This window comes from Arachis stenosperma, chromosome 7 (genome assembly GCF_014773155.1).
Source record: "Arachis stenosperma cultivar V10309 chromosome 7, arast.V10309.gnm1.PFL2, whole genome shotgun sequence".
In the NCBI taxonomy this organism is placed as follows: domain Eukaryota; kingdom Viridiplantae; phylum Streptophyta; class Magnoliopsida; order Fabales; family Fabaceae; genus Arachis; species Arachis stenosperma.
The window spans coordinates 29,356,405-29,377,928 of NC_080383.1; the positions used below are offsets into that span (position 1 = coordinate 29,356,405).

General features: G+C 39.5%; 2 protein-coding genes across 2 annotated transcripts; one reads left to right on the forward strand and one right to left on the reverse strand.

Moving 5' to 3' along the window:
• The first annotated feature begins 3,558 nt into the window (after positions 1-3,558).
• LOC130940900 (selT-like protein) lies at positions 3,559-7,127 on the forward strand. The gene is made up of 4 exons (XM_057869183.1): positions 3,559-3,814; positions 3,885-3,964; positions 5,417-5,735; positions 6,749-7,127. Exons 1-4 carry the CDS (start codon positions 3,638-3,640, stop codon positions 6,863-6,865), a joined length of 693 nt encoding a protein of 230 aa, XP_057725166.1. The 5' UTR covers positions 3,559-3,637; the 3' UTR covers positions 6,866-7,127.
• Positions 7,128-7,293: 166 nt separating this feature from the next.
• On the reverse strand, positions 7,294-11,632 carry LOC130940899 (internal alternative NAD(P)H-ubiquinone oxidoreductase A2, mitochondrial-like). Its single transcript, XM_057869182.1, has 9 exons — positions 10,987-11,632; positions 9,720-9,933; positions 9,447-9,607; positions 9,291-9,356; positions 8,839-9,002; positions 8,299-8,413; positions 7,987-8,166; positions 7,709-7,872; positions 7,294-7,600 (listed from the first exon to the last, which is right to left on the reverse strand). The coding sequence occupies exons 1-8, from the start codon at positions 11,449-11,451 to the stop codon at positions 7,720-7,722; spliced, it is 1,518 nt and encodes a 505-aa protein (XP_057725165.1). The 5' UTR covers positions 11,452-11,632; the 3' UTR covers positions 7,294-7,600; positions 7,709-7,719.
• Between the last annotated feature and the right edge of the window lie 9,892 nt (positions 11,633-21,524).

Here is a 21,524-nt window from a genome sequence, read left to right on the forward strand (position 1 = left end):
GCATGACCAACATGTGATCAGTAGAAATGGCAATTGATTGTGCAAAGTTTTCTTATTTAGTAATTAGCATTTAATTATTTGGTTGTTTTTTTATTTTTTTTATCAATTATTTATGTATTCTTTATAAATATTGATAGAATTTATGTTTATATTTATATTATTAGTTATTTATATTTATATTTATTTTATTACTTATGTATTTTATTACTTATTTATATTTATATGTGTAATTTATAATTATTAATCAAAATACATATTTTGCGGTGTGAATGTAGCAGAGCTTCCTTTTGTAGCGGATGGTGAATTCATCGTGGGGATGAAATTCAGTTCTAGGGAGGCAGTGATTAAGGCGATGAAAGATTATACAATCCGTCAAGACGTAGATTATCGGGTGTACGAATCGAAACCAACAACATTCTTTGCTAAATGTACACAGTACGGTGCTGGTTGTGACTAGCTGATCAGGGTGAGTAAAATGTGCAAAAAGTACTGCTGGGAGATAAGGAGGCACAATGGTAGTCACACGTGTACTCGAGTAACCATTTCTCAAGATCATTCGAAATTGGGTTCCAACACAATTGCAGAAGCAATTAAGCCCTTGGTAGAAGTTGACCCATCTATAAAGATCAAATCAGTCATTGCAGAAGTACAGTCGAAGTTTAACTACACCGTAAATTATCACAAAACCTGGTTAGCAAAGCAGAATGTAGTAGAGTCAATCTTCGTATGAAACTTTGCCCATATGGTTTAAGGCCATGTGTCACAAAGAGCCATCGGCGGTCGTTTGCTTTGAAACAATACCTGTATACCAGGGTGATGACTTGGTTCCTGACATTTGTGTCTTACATCGAGTCTTCTGGAGTTATTACCCTTGTATCAGAGCATTCAGACATTGCAAGCCAATAGTGCAGGTAGATGGAACTCATTTGTATGGAAAATATAAAGGTTGTTTGTTGGTTGCAGTTTCTCAGGACGGCAACAACAATATTGTGCCCATTGCATTTGTGATAGTGGAGGAAGAGACATCTGAGGCGTGACAATTTTTTCTCAGTAACTTGCGACAACATGTGGTGACGCGTGACGGTGTGGGCCTTATCTCTGATCGACATGAGTCCATCAACTCAGTTATTGCTTGGAGTAATGGAGCTTGGTCTCCTCCTAGGACTTTCCACATGTTTTGTATTAGGCATATAGAGTCAAACTTCCTGAGAAAGTTCAAGGCTCCGTACTTACAGAAACTTATCGTCAAAATAGGTAAATTTGAATACAACAAATTGTTATTGTCTCAGATTATGTTATAATGCCTGATTTTATGATAAGGCTTTTTGTGTATCATAGGATATTCGAGGACGGTTCGCAAGTACGAGATACGTTATCAGCGATTGCGCGAGCACGGTGAGGCGTACAGTAACTGGCTAGACCTTAACCCACGTGAACAGTATACTTTGGCATTTGATGGTGGTTACCAATGGGTCATATGACAACCAATCTAGTGGAGTGCATCAATTCAGTTTTGAAAGGAGTGCGCAATCTCCCAGTCACTGCACTTGTTAAGGCAACGTTTTACAGGTTTAATGAGTTGTTCACACGAAAAAGAGCAGATGCTGAGGCTCGTATTAATGCTGGACATGTATTCTCTGAGCTTGTGACTTCTAAATTGCATGCGAATTAGCGGGCATTGGAAAACATCCAGGTTAGTTGCTTTCATAGACAGAATGAGGTATTTGAGGTACGTGAGATGCCTAGTGGAGTGGAGTATACAGTCGACCTACATCGAAGAGTATGTAACTGTGGTGAATTCCAAGTGGATCGCATTCCGTGTCGACATATATTTGCTTGTTGTGCAAATCAGCAGCTTGATTGGCAGGTGTACGTTCATGACGTATACAAGATGGACCAAATTCGAAGAGTTTACAGAATTAGGTTTAGGCCACTAGAAAATTCGACAACGTAGCCTGTTTATACTGGACTTCGATTCGTAGGCAATTCGTTTCTCAGACGTGTTGCCAAAGGTCGGCCAAAGATGATCCGCTTCTTGAATGAGATGGACATTCGGATGTTGCGTGCACTAAAGCGCTGTAAACAATGTGGGGTCGAGGGCCACAGCCGTAGCAAATATTGTCAACGTGGTGGTACAAGTGCAGGTCCAACCACATGAACTTGTTATATGAATTTATGATATTGTAGCATGACTATTTGAACCTGTTATATGAACTTGTTATATGAATTTATGATGTTATAGCATGACTATTTTAACAATCATACATAATGTATTCTATTAACTAAACTCATTGTTCCTAACATAATTAACTATCTAAACTAGGTTAAATTAATAAACTAAACCTAAACTAATGATCACCAGAAATAATAATAATAATAATAATAATAATAATAATAATAATAATAATAATATACCTCAGTTAGGCAAATAATCTATGTTACTTACTTCACTAATCATACTTAAACAACTTCAACACTTTAACTAACTTACAACATACACTAATTAAATATTCAAAGAACATATTTATAATAACAATTAACTTAACTTAATTATTACTATTTACATTAAAATAAATAATTTAGTAAAAAAATTTACATAATTAAGATGATGATAATTAACTCTAGACAATAATATTTTTTTCAACACTTTAACTAACTTACAACATACACTAATTAAATATTCAAAGAACATATTTATAATAACAATTAACTTAACTTAATTATTACTATTTACATTAAAATAAATAATTTAGTAAAAAAATTTACATAATTAAGATGATCAAGATAATTAACTCTAGACAATTAATATTTTTTACCCTTCGTCACCTTGACATTATTTATTTTTGTCTTCTCTCCTTACACTTCTTAATTTCGGCTGAAACTTCAATGGAAGAAAAGAAAAAAAAGAATGTGGGGTTTAAAAGGGATTGAAGGTTGAAGGGTGAGAGATGAAAAGAAGTGGAGTATTTAAAATGGATGGCTGGAGTTTTACTGCATTGAAAAGGAGATCATTGGCTGGTATTTGCATGTGCGACGCGTGGCATTGTTACGCAAATTGAACGGTCCGATTTATTTACTCTCCAAGCCAATAATTGAACCGTCCGATTACTCTCCCATAAATCGGACCATCCGATTTCATCTACGCAGCTCCCACACTAAGGTAAAACACGCCAAACCCCAATAACTAAAGTATACACTATATAGCATCATATTAAAATTAAAAAAGTGTCATACAAAGCCCAATAAATTTACCGTAAAAAAAAAATAAAAAAAAAAGCTTAACATAAGTATCAATAAAATAAAAAATTTTAAATTTAAATTCTCTAAATTTTAAATTTTTATTTTAGAGAATAAAATAAAATCTCTCATTATTAAATATATTTTTTTATATATTTTTTTAATTTCACCTATAAATAAATAATAATAAATTATTCTTTATCTTCTAAAATTAACTTTTTCTAGAGAATCCAAATCCAAAAATTGTGCATTAACGAAAAAATTACTCTTCACATTTAAGTATTTAAATAGTCAATAAAAGAATAAACTTGGTTAAATCCATCTCAGCTAATAACAGAGTGCGAGACTGAGAGAGCGAAGAGCGAAGGGCGTTGCTCTCTTTCGTTTCGAGTTTTCAACGATGGATCGCGCTCAGCTTCTGCTTCTGGGATTGCCACTCTTCCTCTTCTGTTCCGACCTCTTATCCCTATTCATTTCTTCTCCGCCGTCGCCGCCACTCTCTTCGAAACCCTCTCACCACCACCACCACCACCACCGACCAGCGATTGACCCTGCAACCGTAGAGTCCTCATCCGAGGTATCTATTATTTCAATTCTGTCAATTCAACTCAATTCTCTTCATTGCTTCTAATATACAATGATTTCAGAAACCGGAGACTACTATTGTTGGAGGTGTTGGACTTGGCAACACCGTCACCATCAATTACTGCTCCTCTTGCTCCTATAGGTCTATAAACTCTCCCTTATTGTTCTTGTCTCAATTTTTCTACATTTTCATTTTTTTTGTTTTCTAATTTTCATTTTCTTACTGTTGCTTCCATCGCTATTATTATTTATTAGTTCCTATCTGTCTAATTTAGTTAGCTAGCAATTAGGAATGCTTTCTGACTAATTATCTCAAGCATCTTCCCTTTGTGTTTTTATTTTTTATTTATTTTCTTTCTTTCATTTTGGGTTTATGTATCAGTATGAAGATGTTATCGATATAAAACATTGCTGAGAGCCCGTTCATCTAAATAGTGATCTCTGGAGAATTAGGTTGTCATTGGAAAATTTTTCTTATTTGTTCGAGACAATGAAGCACGGACACTTTACTGAGTTGCTGTGTCTACGTATGGGACACATTTCGGATAAGACACTCATCGACACTCATCCGACACACGTGTCTGCTGTGTCCAAACCGTGTCTCAATAAAAAATATTCATGACGTGTCAGCTTGTCCGGTCTTATTCTTAATATGTATTCTTAAAATAATTTTAGATATGGTATATATTATTATTTAATAAAACAAAAAATATTTTAAATACTTGATATAATTAAAATAAGATATTAAAAATAATTAAAAAAATTAATTTATATTTTAATATCAATAAAATATTAAAATATTATTACGGTTTATCTAAAAAATACTTTATATTTTATATGTATCATTGTCCCCGTGTCGTGTCGTGTCCCGTGTCCGTGTCAGTGTCTGTGCATCATAGGTTCGAGATGAATTTCTAGTTTGTAGGTTCTTGAATTTATCAACATATTAGAGCAGGTAGAAGGAACAAAACTTTAGTTGGTATATTCTGTAATTCTAGTAAAATTTTGTATTTTGCTAGAGAGTGGCAAAGGTGCCAAAAGTGGAGAAAATTTGAAGAGAATTAATGTATTGGAAACTTAGAGATTTTAATTTTCTATACAAGATTTTCCACTTTTGGCTCCTTAGAGCACTCGTTGTAAAACACTACAAAATTTTAAGGAAAATGACCGGACCTTAGACTCTCTTGAGTCTTTATTTTCTACCATATTTAGAGAATTCCATCGTAAATATTTCACAATAGGATAGTAATGTTGATATCCCTCAAAACTTAAAAGCCTAAAACCAAGCTAACTGAACTTCATTACACTTCAAGCTCCAAATCTTCAATCTTTTCTGGCCATCTATTACACATTTCACACTTGCTTGATTTTGAATCTCTTAAATTGAAGTCCAATTCCTTTTTGATTATTTGTGGTGACATACTATTGAGGAGGTGTGCATAAAAATAGCTCACCAACAGGAGTTACTAGATATCATTCCTTTTTATGCCTTTAAGTTTTCACCCTTAGTATTTAGTTCATTACTTTTGTTTGTAGACATGGTTGTGCTTAGAATAGGGTAATTGCATGAATGGGACATTGTGTTTTTGTGCAGGGGAAAAGCAGTAGCTATGAAGAATATGTTGGAGATTGCTTTTCCTGGTACTGAGTTTATTCTTGCAAATTATCCCCCACCTCTCCCAAAGCGTCTGCTAAGCAAGGTAGTCCCAGTTGTTCAAATTGGTGTCATAGGGATCGTAGTAGCAGGAGAACAGATTTTTCCAATGTTGGGTTTTGTTGCACCCCCTCCTTGGTATTATAACTTGCGTGCAAATAAGTTTGGAACTGTTGCAAGTACCTGGCTTCTTGGGAACGCCCTGCAGTCATTTTTACACAGCTCCGGGGCATTTGAAGTTTACTTCAATGGTGAACTGGTTGGTGCCTTACTTCTTTTTATGATCTATTTTCCCCGTAACTTCTATTATGTATTTCTTCACTATAGGAAGTTCTGATCATTCACTGTGGCAAATGCAACTCTCCTCATGACTTTTAACTGTTTTAGCACACGTCAGTCATATTCGATTGGCTAATACTATGACTAGTTCTAATATTTATTATATTATTTATTATGATTTTCACTGTTAGGAGAGTCCCCATTGGGAAACTTATAGCTACTAACTTATATCCTGCTAGCCCTATCAATATTTTTGTACTAAAATTTGCAACTTATCATTCTTTATTCATGGAAACTCCGTGTCTTCTGTTGAATGCATTTGGATTGTATAACTTTATGTATGACAATGTAAAACTAGGTTATGATTTTCTGGAGAGTTAGCAGATTTAGAGTTGGGGCCATCGGGGAGTATCTTCCATCAATAACTCTTATAAAAAAAAAACATTTCTGTCAGTTATGCCACAATAATTGTGATTCAGCGAAATGCTTATAGCAACCTTCGTAGTTTGCAGTATCTATTTTATGATTGTTCGCATTTTCTCTCTCTAGTAATTGGGGGAGAGGTTTCCCACCTTGTGTTGAACTTTCAACTTATCAGGCATTTCGTTTTGCAACATAATATTTTCTTTATTAGGATTCTTGTGTTCCATCATTTTCAACTTTGTAATTTGTGATTATTGATGTTGGGTACTGGGGTATATCTTAGGGTGATGAACTATTCTTCTAAGTTTTGTTTCATTGGTATTTCTTGATATCAATGATTGGGTTATTCAAGTTGCTTCCTCTAATTCTTATAGGGTTTACTTGTATAACCCCTAACAAATGGGACAGTGGTAAATTAATTATGAAAACAAGGATGTATTCTCATCAATTAGAAAAGTTCTTCTTGGTCAAACTTTGCCTCCCTATGTATCCTTTTGGATGGTAACATGTATCACCTTCAATGCTTTTTAATTCTTCATAACCTGTTCTAAATCTTTGTTTCTTTTGAAGGTGTTCTCCAAACTGAAAGAAGGAAGGTTTCCCGGAGAAATAGAGTTGAAAAATCTGATTACCAAAAAGATGGCTAATTCTAGACTTGCAAATGGTGTGCCAGAATTGTGGCCATAGCTCATCTACATTTTGTTAAAAATTAGAATACAGAGCACAAATGATGGAACTGGACCTGCCTCTGCTTTGTAAAGTAGAGGTTGGTGTATAGATACCATAGGAATATTATGTTACAATGTCTTTAGTTGTTTAAAAACTAGAATGTGAACTCTATACTGAAATGACCAAGTAATGCTGAGAAGAGTCCAGGAATTTAAGCTTCTTATTGGTGCAACTTGCACATCCATTCTAAAATTGAGACATTCTGAGAGCTTGTAATATTTTCAGCTACTGTGAATAGTTATTAGGTAATTCAAGCAAACATTAATCTATGTTGAAAAAAATAAGTAGATTAATTCAGGTTTTATCAAATTCATTAAATGTCATAACATTTGAGATGCTAAACACTTATCCAAGTGCAACTGTAGTGGGAGGGACACAAGAATAACTAGTGAAACATTTTCACCGGAAATAATCTAATTATCTATTGACAGATAGTATTACTGTGATCAACTGATCATATATTTGGTACCGTTTATAAACATGAAACGTTGAATTATTTATAGAATTGAATCATGACGTGTGCACTATTTGCTTAGACTCTTAAATAGCCACATTTCTATGAATTAGTACAGTTCCTTCCTATCCACAAGACTGAATGGCTTTCCCGCTTTCCTAGTACATCCTCCAAAACTTTCCATGGTTTTTGAGATATCTCCACCAAACTCAAATTCACCTTATTGCTTTAAAAATAACCTGCAAAGCAGTCAATAGAGAAAATTACCATAATAAGGTCCTGCTAACATTACAAGTGTATCTGAAGAGGGTGAGGCTCAACTACCAATCATGCTGGAAGTACCTTACCTTAAAAATCTCTATATTCTGCTTATATCACGACCAAACACAAATGTTGTAGCCCAGTTGATAGCTACATAGAATCTGTTCCTCCAACTGACAACGCGTGTCAGATATGCAGAACGCCAAACAAACCAACTGAGAAACCCTGCAAGAGATAACCCTTTTGCTTCCTGTAGAAAATACACAATTGAAAAGCACTACATTTAAGTTTCTAGAGCACAAGAAAAAGGAACAACAGTGATTAAAGTAAATAAATAAATAAGAAAAAGGAAAAAAAAAAACACCTTGCTCTGTCTAAGGTCCACAAGAGCCTTGTAACTGCCAATGGTAGCCATGCTTCCAAGGTGCTTGTAAACAAATGGATCCCCGAAATCCATGTCTTTGATGCTATTTGCGCGGCTTCCATTGGATCTACCTATTTTGTTTAATAAGGCTGCTAAATATTTACCTTGCCTTTCTGCTACCTAAGGAAATTAGGTGAGAATGCATCAAATTGCCAAGGAATTTTAGGAAGAGAACAAATAAAGGAATAGCACAACAGAAATAAATGGAAGATATGAAATGTGCAAGACACTATTGAGCCAAATATCACTTACTTGGGCTAAAGCTGGAAGTACAGGTCTTCCAGTACTTTCTACAAATCCACTGCAGTCACCTATTGCAAACACATCTTGCACTGAAGGAACGCGGAGCCACTCATCAATGCCAATCCTGGGAAGAGAAAAGATTTTCAGAATTTCCTTTAGGGTATGTTTCCAAGTTAGTTTTGGAGAGGAAGAGATGATAGGGAAGGTTTTGAGAACAAAGAGACTTCAATCCCCTTCCTTCCCATCCAAAATCAAAGCTCATAACACATTCTCTTTGGATAATACTATAATCAAAGGTTATAGCTAAGAGAGAGACTTTAAAGGAAAATGTAGAAGAGATTTAGACATAGATGGTTTGAACACTGATAGGGCACTTAAGTGTCATTTGATCTTTTAGTCGACTACATCTAGTAAGATAAGGCTTAGTTCTTGTATAATTTTGAAAAGTAATTTTTCTTTGACAAACTTGTCCTACTTTCTGATATGACGGGTCAAGGTACTAAATATATATAATGCAACAATGCGGCGTAACCACTAACAAGAACAAACCTTCCACCAGGGGATTTAGGGAGATCCAAAGAGCGAACAATAGGTGATGGACCAACACCAGTAGACCATACAAGCAACCCATATGGAACCTCAGTACCATCATTAAGGATAATCTTCTTCTCTTGAACATCTTTTACAATGCCACGAACAAGACGAACCCCTGACTGAGAGAAACTTTTATATTAGGAGACAATAAAACTAATACTGAAAAATTTGATATCTAGCCTGTCAAATGCCAATCAATTTTCAGCATATTGATTCATACTTATCTAATGGGTCCATCTGTTATGTGAAAAATTCCAAATGCTCTGCTAGAAGCAAATTATAAAGGCCATTTGGTAGTCTACCACAGATTTTTTGTTTTTGTTTTTTTTCCCCCTCTTAGAAAGAAATGGAATATCAGAGTTTTGAATATAAACAAGAACATTTTCAAACAATAAAGAGGAGCTCACCTTTGTCAGCTGCTTGGTAGCATAGCGCCTAAGTCGGTCATCAAAGGAAGACAATATCTCATTTGCCTTTAAAAGCATAAATAACTTGGTTAACATCAACAATTACCTCCAAATACATAGAACAGTGATATCACATATCTAATGCTATAAGCATACCTCAATTAAAGTAACATGGATATAATCCTTCACGTGGGTATATCTCTGTCGGACATCTCTCATGATGAAATCACTGAGTTCACCACTGAATTCAACTCCAGTCGGACCACCTCCCACAACCACACAATGCAAAAGCCTTTGTTTTTCCTCTTTTCCAATCCCTGCATCCAAATCAAGTGCAATTACTTGTGATGTATACAAACCTTTTTTTTTGTTTTTGTCAAATGTCAAATGACTTCGTCTTAAGGCTAGTATTGTAAGATTATGGTAAACCTGGAACATCTGACAACATTAAGTTCAGGAGCAACTTGCGACGGATTTCCTGTGCATGGTAAACTTCACGAAGAAAAATTGCATGCTCATAGACTCCATGAATTCCAAAAGTAGTGGGTTGTGCTCCTAATGCAATTACTAGCTTGTCATATGAAATTGTAAACTTCCAAGGGTCTAATGTTTCCTCTCCTTCAGTTACAGTCTCGCAATGCACCTTCAGAACCACAAATTAGATTCTATCAATGTAGGCCTTACTGTTAGAACCAGTGTTTCAACTAACCTAACATCATACCCTTTTGTTTGAGGAGAAGGGGAAGTAACGGTGAGAAAATAGTATTGGAAATTCAACTAAGAAAGTAACTATTACAATTCAAATTCTTCGGGAACTTATCATTGATCTAATGAGATCTTCCAAACATCCTCCTTTTCTTGTATTCCTCACCATGTATCCATATGAATCTTGAGAATAGATCCTCTCAAACTTAAATTTGCTAAATTGACTGAGAAGGTGGCTCTGGCATACTGACTTCTATGCACACCCCCAAGATCGAACTTATGAACACAAGAATTTCTTTTTCTTTTATTGTAATGAAAATCAGGATCTAGCAAGCAGAGATAGGGGGTATTTACTGAGCTCCACAGTCTACACATATCAAATTTATCTCTCTCTGAACTGAGCTAGTTCAAAGCCATCAAGACTCACCAACTACCCATAAACGTTAGAGAACCTCCCTATGTAGAGTTCCCTACCAACTAGGATTGAATGTCTTTAGAGGAATTTGAACCCACATCAATGGGAATAACAAATTAAGTTTCGAAACTTAATATTGACACAGGAATTACTTTGTAAGCATGATCGACTAACGAAGTTGCAATATCCACATAGATAACTACCCAATTACCCATCATAATAATAGTTATCCACTATGATTTTTCAGTTTCCTATAATTTAGTGGTCGTGTAAGTGAAAAAAATTTAATCCAATACACAATCATGAACATATTGAACTGAACCAGTTTTGTTTCCCTCACTTGCAATTTTATCGGATAAAAATTGGCGTCTCGTTTAACCAGTTGGTTAAAGTTACCATTATAGTGATATTTAAACTTTCAATAAAATAAAGGCATAGAAATTATTTATTCTTCCAAGTACGAATACAAACTTTGTATTTATAAATGATTAACCAGCTCAAAATCCTAAAAGTTACTAGTCTCATATCTCATATATACAATATAATCATGAACAATTAACATGGAATTGCACATACCACATGGTGATCAGTATCAATGGAAGTACAATTGGCAAGGAAGAAGTAAGAACCGGGCTCTCTGGAAATGGCGGGCTGGATCCTAGCAATGGGTTCAGCAACAGATCTGAATTCAAGCGTTCCAACGCACGTTGACGCCAATAGAGGCGTGAACACCATGTGATTCCTCGGGGACACGCAAACAATGTCATAGATGTTAGGGTCAAGGCCCTTCATCAGCCTGCTACCGGCCCAACCAGTGCCCAGAACCACCACACGGGCCTTCTCGTGGGCCTTGGTGGGGCCCAGGCCCACATGAGGGGCAAGGTAGTCGGTGTGGGTGTTAGTAGCGGTGGCAGTGGCGAAGTGAGAGAGGAAGGTGGAGAGAGGTGCATGGAAACGGTTAGTTACTGTTGTGTTAAGTGTGTGGGGTTTTGACGAATATGAATATTGGGAAATTCTGGAGAGGTTGCGGAATACGGACATGGTTTGTGATTTTGTTAGAAGGGAGGGAGGGAGAGGAGAGAATTAAAGAAGAATGAGAAAGAAGAGCGAAGAAATTCCAGAAAAGTGGGGGGTTTCAGACTTTGACTTCTGTTTTGTGAGATGAGAGAGAGCGCGGTTGGCGGGTTGTTTTGTTTGACGCTCGAGAAAGGATGCTTACATTGATACACAGCATCGTCGCAAGGCATCCATTATTATTTGTGAAACAAAAATTTTGGTTAAATAATTAAATTTTGGGAAATACTAGTGTACAATGACTTTGTTGAACAATGTGAATAACTACTAATTAAATAAAAATGAAAAAGTCTAGGGAGCCAATGGCCTAAGCATACAATGTGGACAATGGAGGTTTAAGAAGTATTAGAGATATGACCATTAGTGTTATATTGTCCTGTTAGGTTACGCTTTTGGGATGAGTGGTTTCAGATATGGTATTAAAATTTTAGATTCGAAAGGTCAAGAGTTCGATCCTTGGTGAATCCCAAAATCAGTTTAATTTTTTATTGAGATGTTTATTATCAGTATGCTGATGTTCATTTTATTCATGGACCAAAAATTTAGCCCATTGTACACATTGTACACTTAAGCCATTGGCTCCTTAGCACTACCCAATAAAAATATACTACACCTCTAAATTAAATATCTAAATTTTAATATTAAAATAACCATCCGTACACTAATAAAATAAATATCTAATATATCTATTATTTAGATTGTTTAATATTTTCATTCTTTACCTATACTTTTCTTTAAATTTTATATTAATCTTTCAAATTTTCTTTTAATAAACTTACTCTTTCAGGTTTTCTTCTAACATCAATCAAATTCGTCAAAAATTTATAATTTTCACTCATTTGGAAGTTACTTTTATCAAAATACTATGTATATATTAAAAATTAATTTTATAAAAATTTACATGCAGCGATTTTATGTGCCTGTGAATTTTTACTTATATTTATATATAAATATATATATAATTTAATTTTAATGTATATTTTATATTTTAATATAATTATATACTAATAACTGATTTTAGTAATTATTTTTAATATAAATTTAGTATAATAATATTTTTATAACGATTTTAAATTTTCATTAAATATTTTTATAACTTACACTTTTAAAAATATGAGATTAATGGTCAAATTAATTCTTGAAAAATAAATCATTTTCTAAATTTATTTTATCAATTAAATTAGTTTTTTAAAAATTATAAATTAATTATTTTTATCTTTCTGTTACTTTTTAATAATTTTTATCAACAATTGATAAATATATTAATTGATAATATACATGACATATATCATTTTTAATTGGATGCTAAACAAATATATTTATTAAAATCTATTAATTTAGTCTAATTTTTCAATTATATAAACCTTAGTCCTAATTTAATCCATTGATAAATTTTTATAAATATATTTATTCAACGTTTAATTGGATATGTTAAGTGTCATATATAATGTGAGTTAATATTTTATACTTCTATTTCATCAATTGTTGACGAAAATATTAATTAAAAAATTAAAAAATTAAAATAATTAATTTATAATTTTTAAATAATTAATTTAATTGATAATTTTTAAGATAAATTTAGAAAACAAATTATTTTTCTAACTATTAACCTTTAAAATATCATTCGCTTCATTTGTTAGAGTAAACACTCAATTCGGTCTTTGTTCATTTTTACGAAGGATAAAGCAATTCCTATTCAAAATAAAGGGACACTTCGACTCTCAACCTTTTTATTTTGGGACAATACGATCCCTTTGTTAAAAAAATTATTTAAATAATAATAAAAATTGATTTTGTAGGAGTTTTATTTGTATTGTGGGGGTTTTAAATCTTCACATACTATTAATAAGTTTGTTTTTGAAAAATTTCTTCACCAATGGTGGTTAAGTGAAGAAAAACTATCAATGAAAATGATGCCACAAAAAAATAGTAATTGTAATACAAATACTTTTTAAAAGAAAAAAATAACATCGAATAAGAAATGAAAAAAAAGAGCCTTAATGTTGATAATATTGGTATTAGTAATGATGACGGTAGAGGAGATAATGATGATGATAAATCAATAAAAATAATAGAAGTATGAGCCATAATAATGAGAATGAAGAAGATAGTGGTAGTAGTAGTAGTAATTAGCTATATTATTGAAAATAATTTTGTGAAGATTTAAACCTCCATAAAATACAAATAAAACCCCCACAAAACCAATTATTATTATTATTTAAATAATTTTTTTAACAAAGGGATCATATTGTCCTAAAATAAAAAGGTTGAAGGTCAAAATGTTTCTTTTTTTTGGACAGAAATCGCTTTGTCTTTCGTAAAAATAGACAAGAACCGAATTGAGTATTTACTCTTATTTGTTACTTTTTTTTATTCCTTTGCTACTCTTATTTGCAAGATTTTCACTATGGAGTTACTAAAAGGAAGCCAACAACATATGTTTCAATTTCTTATATTGGATTCATTTTCTGTATATGTTGTCTTTTTAAAATTTTCGATTGTTTCAAGTGTGAGATTTAAGAAAATATATATTTTGAAGCAATTGAGCTCATATATGAGGATCAGCATGGGCAATTTTTTTTATATAATCAAGTTTTTTTTTTTCAAAAAAAAAAAAAAGAAAACATATAGAAATAATAATAAAAAAATCTCTCTTGCCTCTACCAGAGTATTGGGAAACATGACCTGTTTTGTATGTGCCTTATATTTGTAAATTTCACGTCGTTGAATAGCTGAAAAATGTTGGCACTTGGCACCACGGACAAGAAAAATTAGTAGCAGGTAATGCAAATATCAATATGACATCTGAACGAAGAAACAAATGGTGGCATCATTAGACCGACTGGTTTTGGCACGTCACTGCTACGTGCTCCCCAGAAAAATTATTTGGATGCATACAAATACAATAAGAAAGAAAAATCATGTTCGTTAGTCGGCTTCCGAACAGGTCGGGTGGACAGAAGATGCAAGATGGATAGGTGAGGATATCTTAGTCTTGGTCGCACTGATTGTGGGTCTGCCGAGCTGGCGAGCACTTGTACTGGCGAACGGACGAGGGGAGGTGCCACCTGCAAAGACACTCCGACGCTCAAGTCAGCAATGTGCAGGCGGGCAGAATAATGGAGTGAGAGAATGTGACGTACCTCGGGGGAAGAGCCAATCTTCCCCTTATATACATGTCAGTAGTGGGCCCCTTACGTGACAGGCCCATATTCCAAGGACGCTGTCCTGCACACGTGTGTGATCCGTACAGGACACGTGTCCGGGTCGGTTGTAGGCGCGTGCCCGTCGGGTTGTGACGTACCTCGGGGGAAGAGCCAATCTTCCCCTTATATACATGTCAGTAGTGGGCCCCTTACGTGACAGGCCCATATTCCAAGGACGCTGTCCTGCAGCACGTGTGTGATCCGTACAGGACACGTGTCCGGGTCGGTTGTAGGGCGTGCCCGGGTCGGGGGTTACATGGGTCGGGTCGGCCCAAGCTGGTTCTGGGCCGGGCCGTAACAGTGCCCCCACGCGCCAATGGTAGTCGTGGGAGCTACCAATGGCGTGTCGTCTCGCATCTCGTCTGGTCGGTCGCTCGTGGGGAGGACGTGCCCCCAAGGCGCGTCTCTTGGTTTCAAAACAACCGTTTCATCGCCTCGTTCCTGCGCCGAGCATTGAATGCTCATAATGGGGTGAAAAACCCCGTTTGAAAAGACCATTTTGCCCCCAGGCGTTTCGCGCTCTGGAGGCAGCTTTTAACGAGCGGTTTTGGTATTTCTTCATTTTATGTACTTTTTCCGCACCCTCTATTCTCCTTCCCCTCCTTGCTACAAGGCTTTGCTGTGGTGCCTCCGTTCGGGTTTCTTGCATTTTACCAGATTCAACTCCATCTTCCTCTCATCAATTCAGGTAATTTTCCTGATCATCCTCCCTTTTGTGCATTACTTCTGCATGCTTGTTATTTGGTTTTTGATGTTACTGCGTAGCCTTAGTTGCGAGTAGACGTGTTAGGGGGGAAGTACCATTTAGGGTAGGCTTTTTCTCGTTCCTTTAGTCTTCTAATCTTGTTTGCCGTTAGTCGGAGTCGTGGGGGGTGGTGTTTGTTTTCGGCCTGAGCGACCGATCTCTTAGACTAACTGGATGGTACCCCCATGTAGGTATGGCCCGCACGTTCTCCCGAGCATCCGTTAACCCTGCGGCTTACGACCAGTATGCTTGGGTCGTCTCAGATGTGAGGGATTCACCCAACCAAATGAGCGAAGAGGAGCTCACCGAGTTCCGACAAGCCGGGTATCTGTGTGGCGGGACTGACGAGGAGGCCAATTATGACGCCTTCGTCCCGGCTGCTCACGAGCGGTTGTATGAAATCAACTTCCAACCCGCCAGGTCGCCGACTGGATTTGGTTCTACAAGGCCATGTTCACTCAAGTCGGAGTTCGCATTCCGTTCTCAGCCTTTCAAATGGCGCTCTTAAACCGAATTTTGTGTCACCGTCGCAGTTGCATCCGAACAGTTGGGCTTCGATCCGCTGTTTCGAGATGGTTTGTGAAATATCGACTTGCCGGTGTCCGTAGATGTCTTTCTCTTTTTCTTCACCCTCACAAACCCTACCAAGCAGGGGAAACATAGGAAAGGGTTCATGTCCTTCCGGGCGCTGCTCAGGGTCGGAAGATTTTCGGCTTGTTCGAAGATTCTTACCATGGGTTTAAGGACAAGTATTTTAAGGTCCGTCCGGCCAAAGGTCGCCACCCCTTTTGGTTGTCTCTGGAGGGGGTACGGCTCATCCCGACTTATTGGAGCTTCGGGGCAGGAGCCAATAGTTTATTAAGGTAGTTTATAAAAACATGTCGGCAAAAGATCAGCAGATTGCCGAGGTGCTAAACGCGGTTTTTGGGAAGAACCCAGTAAATCCCCACCTCCTCATGGGTGATCGGGATTCGGTCGTAATTATATTTGTGAGAAGCTCTTTACTTTACGCTTTATCTTTTCCTTTCTTGTTGTATTATGTGACGACTAACCGACCTTACTTGTTTTCCCGCAGTGGATATGTCGGCGTCCGTGACGGGTCTTCCCGACTTGTTTCAAACTTTCCTTGGTGGTGGCGACGATGAGAGTGACGAGCAACCCGCCTCAAAGGGACCTGATGCCCGGAGGACAAAGACGCTCCCGAGCAGAAGGCCGCAACCGATGGGATCGGGACCTCGGCTCAGGGCGCCTCGTTGAAGGTGGCGAGGCGGCCCGTGTTTCTCCTATCCGTGTTGTCGGGACTGGGGGGTTCGATGCCCAATCCGGATGATGAGGAGGAGGTGGTGGAGGTCTCTAGCCTAAAGAGAAGAGAAAGAAGATCCACGGCGTCCTCTAGTCCTGAGGGTGTCCTTACCGTCATGGAAAGGAATTTCGATGCCAGCAACTTCATAGATACCCAACTCATTCCTGGCACTGAGGAATCCGGATGGAGTCTCTCCGTCGGAAGTTGGACTCCGCTGGGAAGCCAACAATGAATTGAAAAGTGAAGTGGAAACTCGGGAGCGGTTGACTCAAACTTCGGAGAAGTTGGATGCCGCCGAGAAGAAAGCCACCACCGCCGAGCAGAAGCTACTTCCGCCGAACAAAAGTTAACCGCTGCCGAGAAGAAACAGAAAGAGTCGGACGCGACGATTGAACGTTGGTCGAGCGTGAGATGGCTCTGGAGAAACAGGTCGGCGAAGCGCAGAAGCGTACGGCCGAAGTCGAGAAAGAGAAGCGCCGCGGAGGCCGAGCTGGCAACGTGGAAGGCGAAGTATAAAGATGTCGTAAGCAGGGCAAGGCCGCGATCTTGGGTACTGAGGAAGCCCTCAAAGCTCAAATTAAAGTTGTTGCTCCTGAGTTCGACACGTCGGCGATTGGTCCGCAAGGTTATTCTTGATGGCAAGGTTGTCGACGTCCCCAAGAAGTGAATTTCTTGTTACAGCCTTTCGTGCAGCCGCTTTGTTATGACTTGTAAACTATCTTAGTCTTGGCCGTTTTTGGCTTGCGAACAATTTAGCCGTTTTATTTTGGCTTGTGATTAATGACCATTTTAGCCGTTTGCCCATGTTGTCGTGATAAGCTTTTTATTTGTCTGAGTGCGTTATCATTTCTAACCGTATTGGTTTATACTTCGTCGTTTACTCGCTTGCTCGTGTTATCGTTCCTATTAACCGTTTTTGGTTTGAAGTTGTTTAGACTGGCGGCCCGTGGCCTTTCGTGTAGTTGTTTGTTAAGACGTTGATTGACGACTTCCCGGGGTGATCAGTCCCGGGTCGCACGTCGTTGTCGGTCACGATGGGACGGTTTATCTGAAAAACTTAGATAGAACATGGTGGAGAATTTGCACAAGTATATCTTATTCGGTATCCACATAAAAGACTTGAAAGTTACTATGAAGTTCAAATGGCAAATTAACTACTTAGCTAGATTAGCCGGCAGGTCGCTGCGTCCTCTAGGAGTAGAATCTTCTAAGGTTGTCCGCGTTCCATGTTCTCGGGACCTCCTTGCCATCGAGCCTTTCTAACTTAAAGGCCCCTTTTCCCATCACTTTCTTGATTCTGTATGGGCCTTCCCAGTTGGCCGCTAGCTTGCCTTTCCTGGGGTCGGCAGGCCGATATCATTTCGCCTCAGGACAAGGTCGTTTGGTCCGAATTCCCTCTTGAGCACTTTGGTGTTGTAACGGAGCGCCTCTTTGTTTTAGCGCCGTTTCTGTCAAGTGGGCCATTTCTCGGGCTTCTTCTATCAGTCCTTTTCTACGGTTTCCTCTACTCCTTTCAAGAGCAATCGTGGGCTTGGTTCGCCGATTTCCACGGGTATTACTGCATCCACCCGTACGTCAGTCGGAATGGGGTTTTCTTGGTGGAGGATTGCTCGGTTGTTCGGTAAGACCAGAGGACCGATGCCAGCTCGTCGGCCCAAGCGCCCTTTTTGTTGTCCAACCTCTTCTTTAGCCCTGAAAGGATAACCTTGTTGGCGGACTCCACTTGTCCGTTCGTCCGAGGGTGTTCTACCGAAGAGAACCTTTGCCTTATACCTAGGCCGTTGAGAAATTCTGTGAACTTTTTGTCAGCAAATTGTGTGCCGTTGTCCGAGATGACGACCTCGGTATCCCGAACCGTGTTATCACCTGCCTCCACATGAATTTTCTGCAATTGGCTGAGGATATGCTAGCCAATGGTTCGGCTTCTATCCATTTAGTATAGTAATCAATTGCCACTATGAGATATTTGACCTGCCCAGGGCCGACAGGGAAAGGCCCCAAGAGGTCGATTCCCCACTGAGCGAATGGCCGGGAAGTCGTCAGCAAGCTCAACTCGTTTGCCGGTGCCTTGGCAAAGTTGGCGTTCTGTTGGCACTTTACGCACTTTTTGACAAACTCTTTGGAATCCGCCATCATCGACGGCCAGTAGTACCCAGCTCGGATCAACTTCCTTGCTAGGGCTTTTCCTCCGATGTGGTGCCCACAGCAGCCCTCGTGGACTTCCCTAAGGACGTAGTCCGTTTGGTCGGGGTGTAGGCACTTCAGTAGGGGCTGGCTGAGCCCTTTTCTGAATAGCTGTCCTTGGATGGTGATGGGGTCTAGCCATGAAGAACTTAGGGTTGTTATGTGTAGTGCAATTGCAGGTCCCTTGTCATGCCGGATGAGAGACCGTTTCCCTCCCCTGGCTTAGTGCTGGCTAATTTTGATAGGAGGTCTGCCGTGCGTTCCTTTCTCTGGGTACATGCTGGACCGTGACCTCGTCAAACTTTTGGCTCAAGCTTTTGACCTTTTCCAAGTACTTCTGCAACAAGGGTCCTTGGCTTGATAGCTGCCGTTACTTGGGAAGTGATGACTTGGGAGTCGCTGCATACTTCCAGCCTTTTGCACCGACCTCTGTTGCTAGGGTCAAGCCTCCTATGAGGGCTTCGTATTCTGCTTGGTTGTTCGAGATGGGAAACTCGAATCTGACTGACTGCTCGTATACGACCCCATTTGGACTTTCTAGGATGATCCCGGCTCCTCCGAAGGTCTGGTTGGAGGCTCCGTCTACATGGAGCTTCCACCGTGTACCCATGTCTTCGCCTGGGTCTCTTGTTACTTCAACCAAAAAATCTGCCATGGCTGTGCCTTGATGGCTTGTCGGGGCTCGTACCGTATGTCATATTGAGAGAGCTCGATGGACCAAGTCATCATTCTTCCCGCCAGGTCCGGTTTTTGGAGAACTTGTCGGATCCCTTGGTCCGTTCTGACGACCACCTGGTGACTCTGGAAATACTGTTTTAACCTTCTCGAGGAAGTTAGGAGTGCTAAGGCTAGCTTTTCCAACTTGCTATATCTTAACTCTGCTCCTTATAGGGCCCTGCTTATGAAGTAGACTGGTTGCTGGGTCCTCCCGTCCTCCCGCACTAGTACTGCGGCCAGGGCTTCGCTGTTATAGCGAGGTACAGGTACAGTGGTTCTCCGTCCCTTGGCTTCCGAGAACGGGAGGTGCCGCTAGGATTTCCTTGAAGTGTTGAAAGGCTTCTTCGCACGCGGGTTGTCCATTCAAACGCCATCCCTTTCTTCATGAGGTTGAAGAATGGTAGGGCCTTTGTCGCCGAGGCCCCGAGAAACCGGGAAAGTGATGTTAATCGCCCTGCCAACCTCTGGACGTCCTTGACACAGCCCGGACTCTTCATCTGAAGTATTGCCTGGCATTTCTCCGGGTTGGCTTCTACCCTCTCTGAGTATCATGAATCCCAGGAACTTGCCTGCTTCCATGGCGAAGGCGCACTTGAGGGGGTTCAGCCTCATACCATGTTGACGGAGGGACGCAAACACACTTGCCAGGTCGTTTAGGAGGTCGTCAGGTCGTGTTGTTTTTGCCAGGATGTCGTCCACGTAAACTTCGACCGTTTTCCCTATGAGGTCGTGGAATATCCTGTTCATCAGCCTTTGATATGTCGCCCCTGCATTTTTCAAGCCAAACGGCATTACCTTGTAGCAAAAAGTTCCTCCTGGCGTTATGAACGCCGTTTTGTCTTCGTCTGGTCGGTGCATCGGTATCTGATTGTAACCGGAGTAGGCGTCCATGAAACTCAGATATCGGTACCCTGCCGCGGCGTCGACGAGTGCATCTATGTTGGGGAGGGGGAAGCAATCTTTGGGGCATGCTTTGTTAAGGTCAGAGTAGTCCACGCACATTCTCCATCTGCCATTGTGTTTTTTCACCAATACCACATTTGAGAGCCACGTTGAGTAGTCCACTTCTCGTATGAAGCCTGCTTCTAGGAGGCCGGCCGTTTGCTTGGCTACCTCCTCTGCTCTTTCCGCCGACATCTTTCTCCTTCGTTGAGCCACTGGGCGTGCTTCCGGCTTGACGGCTAGGTGATGGGAGATGATTTGTGGATCTATGCCCGGCATGTCGGCTGGCGTCCATGCGAACAGGTCTTTGTTGGCCCTTATCATTTCAATCAAAGGCTCCTTCAACTCATGTGGGGTTCTTGTTGACGAATGTGAACTTTTCCCCTTCGTTACCGATGCTAAATTTCTCCAGGTCCCCTTCTGGTTCCGGCCTCGGCTTGTCCTCTACTCTGGCATCGAGGTCGGCTAGGAATACGCCGGATGCTTCCTTGGACTTCTTTCTGAGGGAAAGGCTGGCGTTGTCACAAGCGACCGCCGTCTCGAGGTCTCCTTTATGGTCCCTATGGATCCATCATCGGTGACAAACTTCATAACTAGTAGCTTGGTGTTGATTATGGCTTCAAAATCATTGATGTTTTTCTTCCCAAGATGATGTTGTAGGCTGTGGAGTCTCGGAGGATTACGAACTCGGCCATCGCCGACCTCCGACCCTGCGCCTGTCCCACCGAGATTGGTAGGGAAATGACTCCGTCTGGTTTGATGAAGTGGTCGCCTAACCGATGACCCCGTGCTGGTGTGTCGTCAGGTCGGCATCCTTCAGCCCTAGTGCGTCGAACACGTTGCGGAACATGATGTTTGAATCAGCTCCTGTGTCGACAAGGATCCGTTTGACGAGGCCGGTTCCCACTCTGGCCGTTATGACCATGGGAGGGTTTTCCGGGGC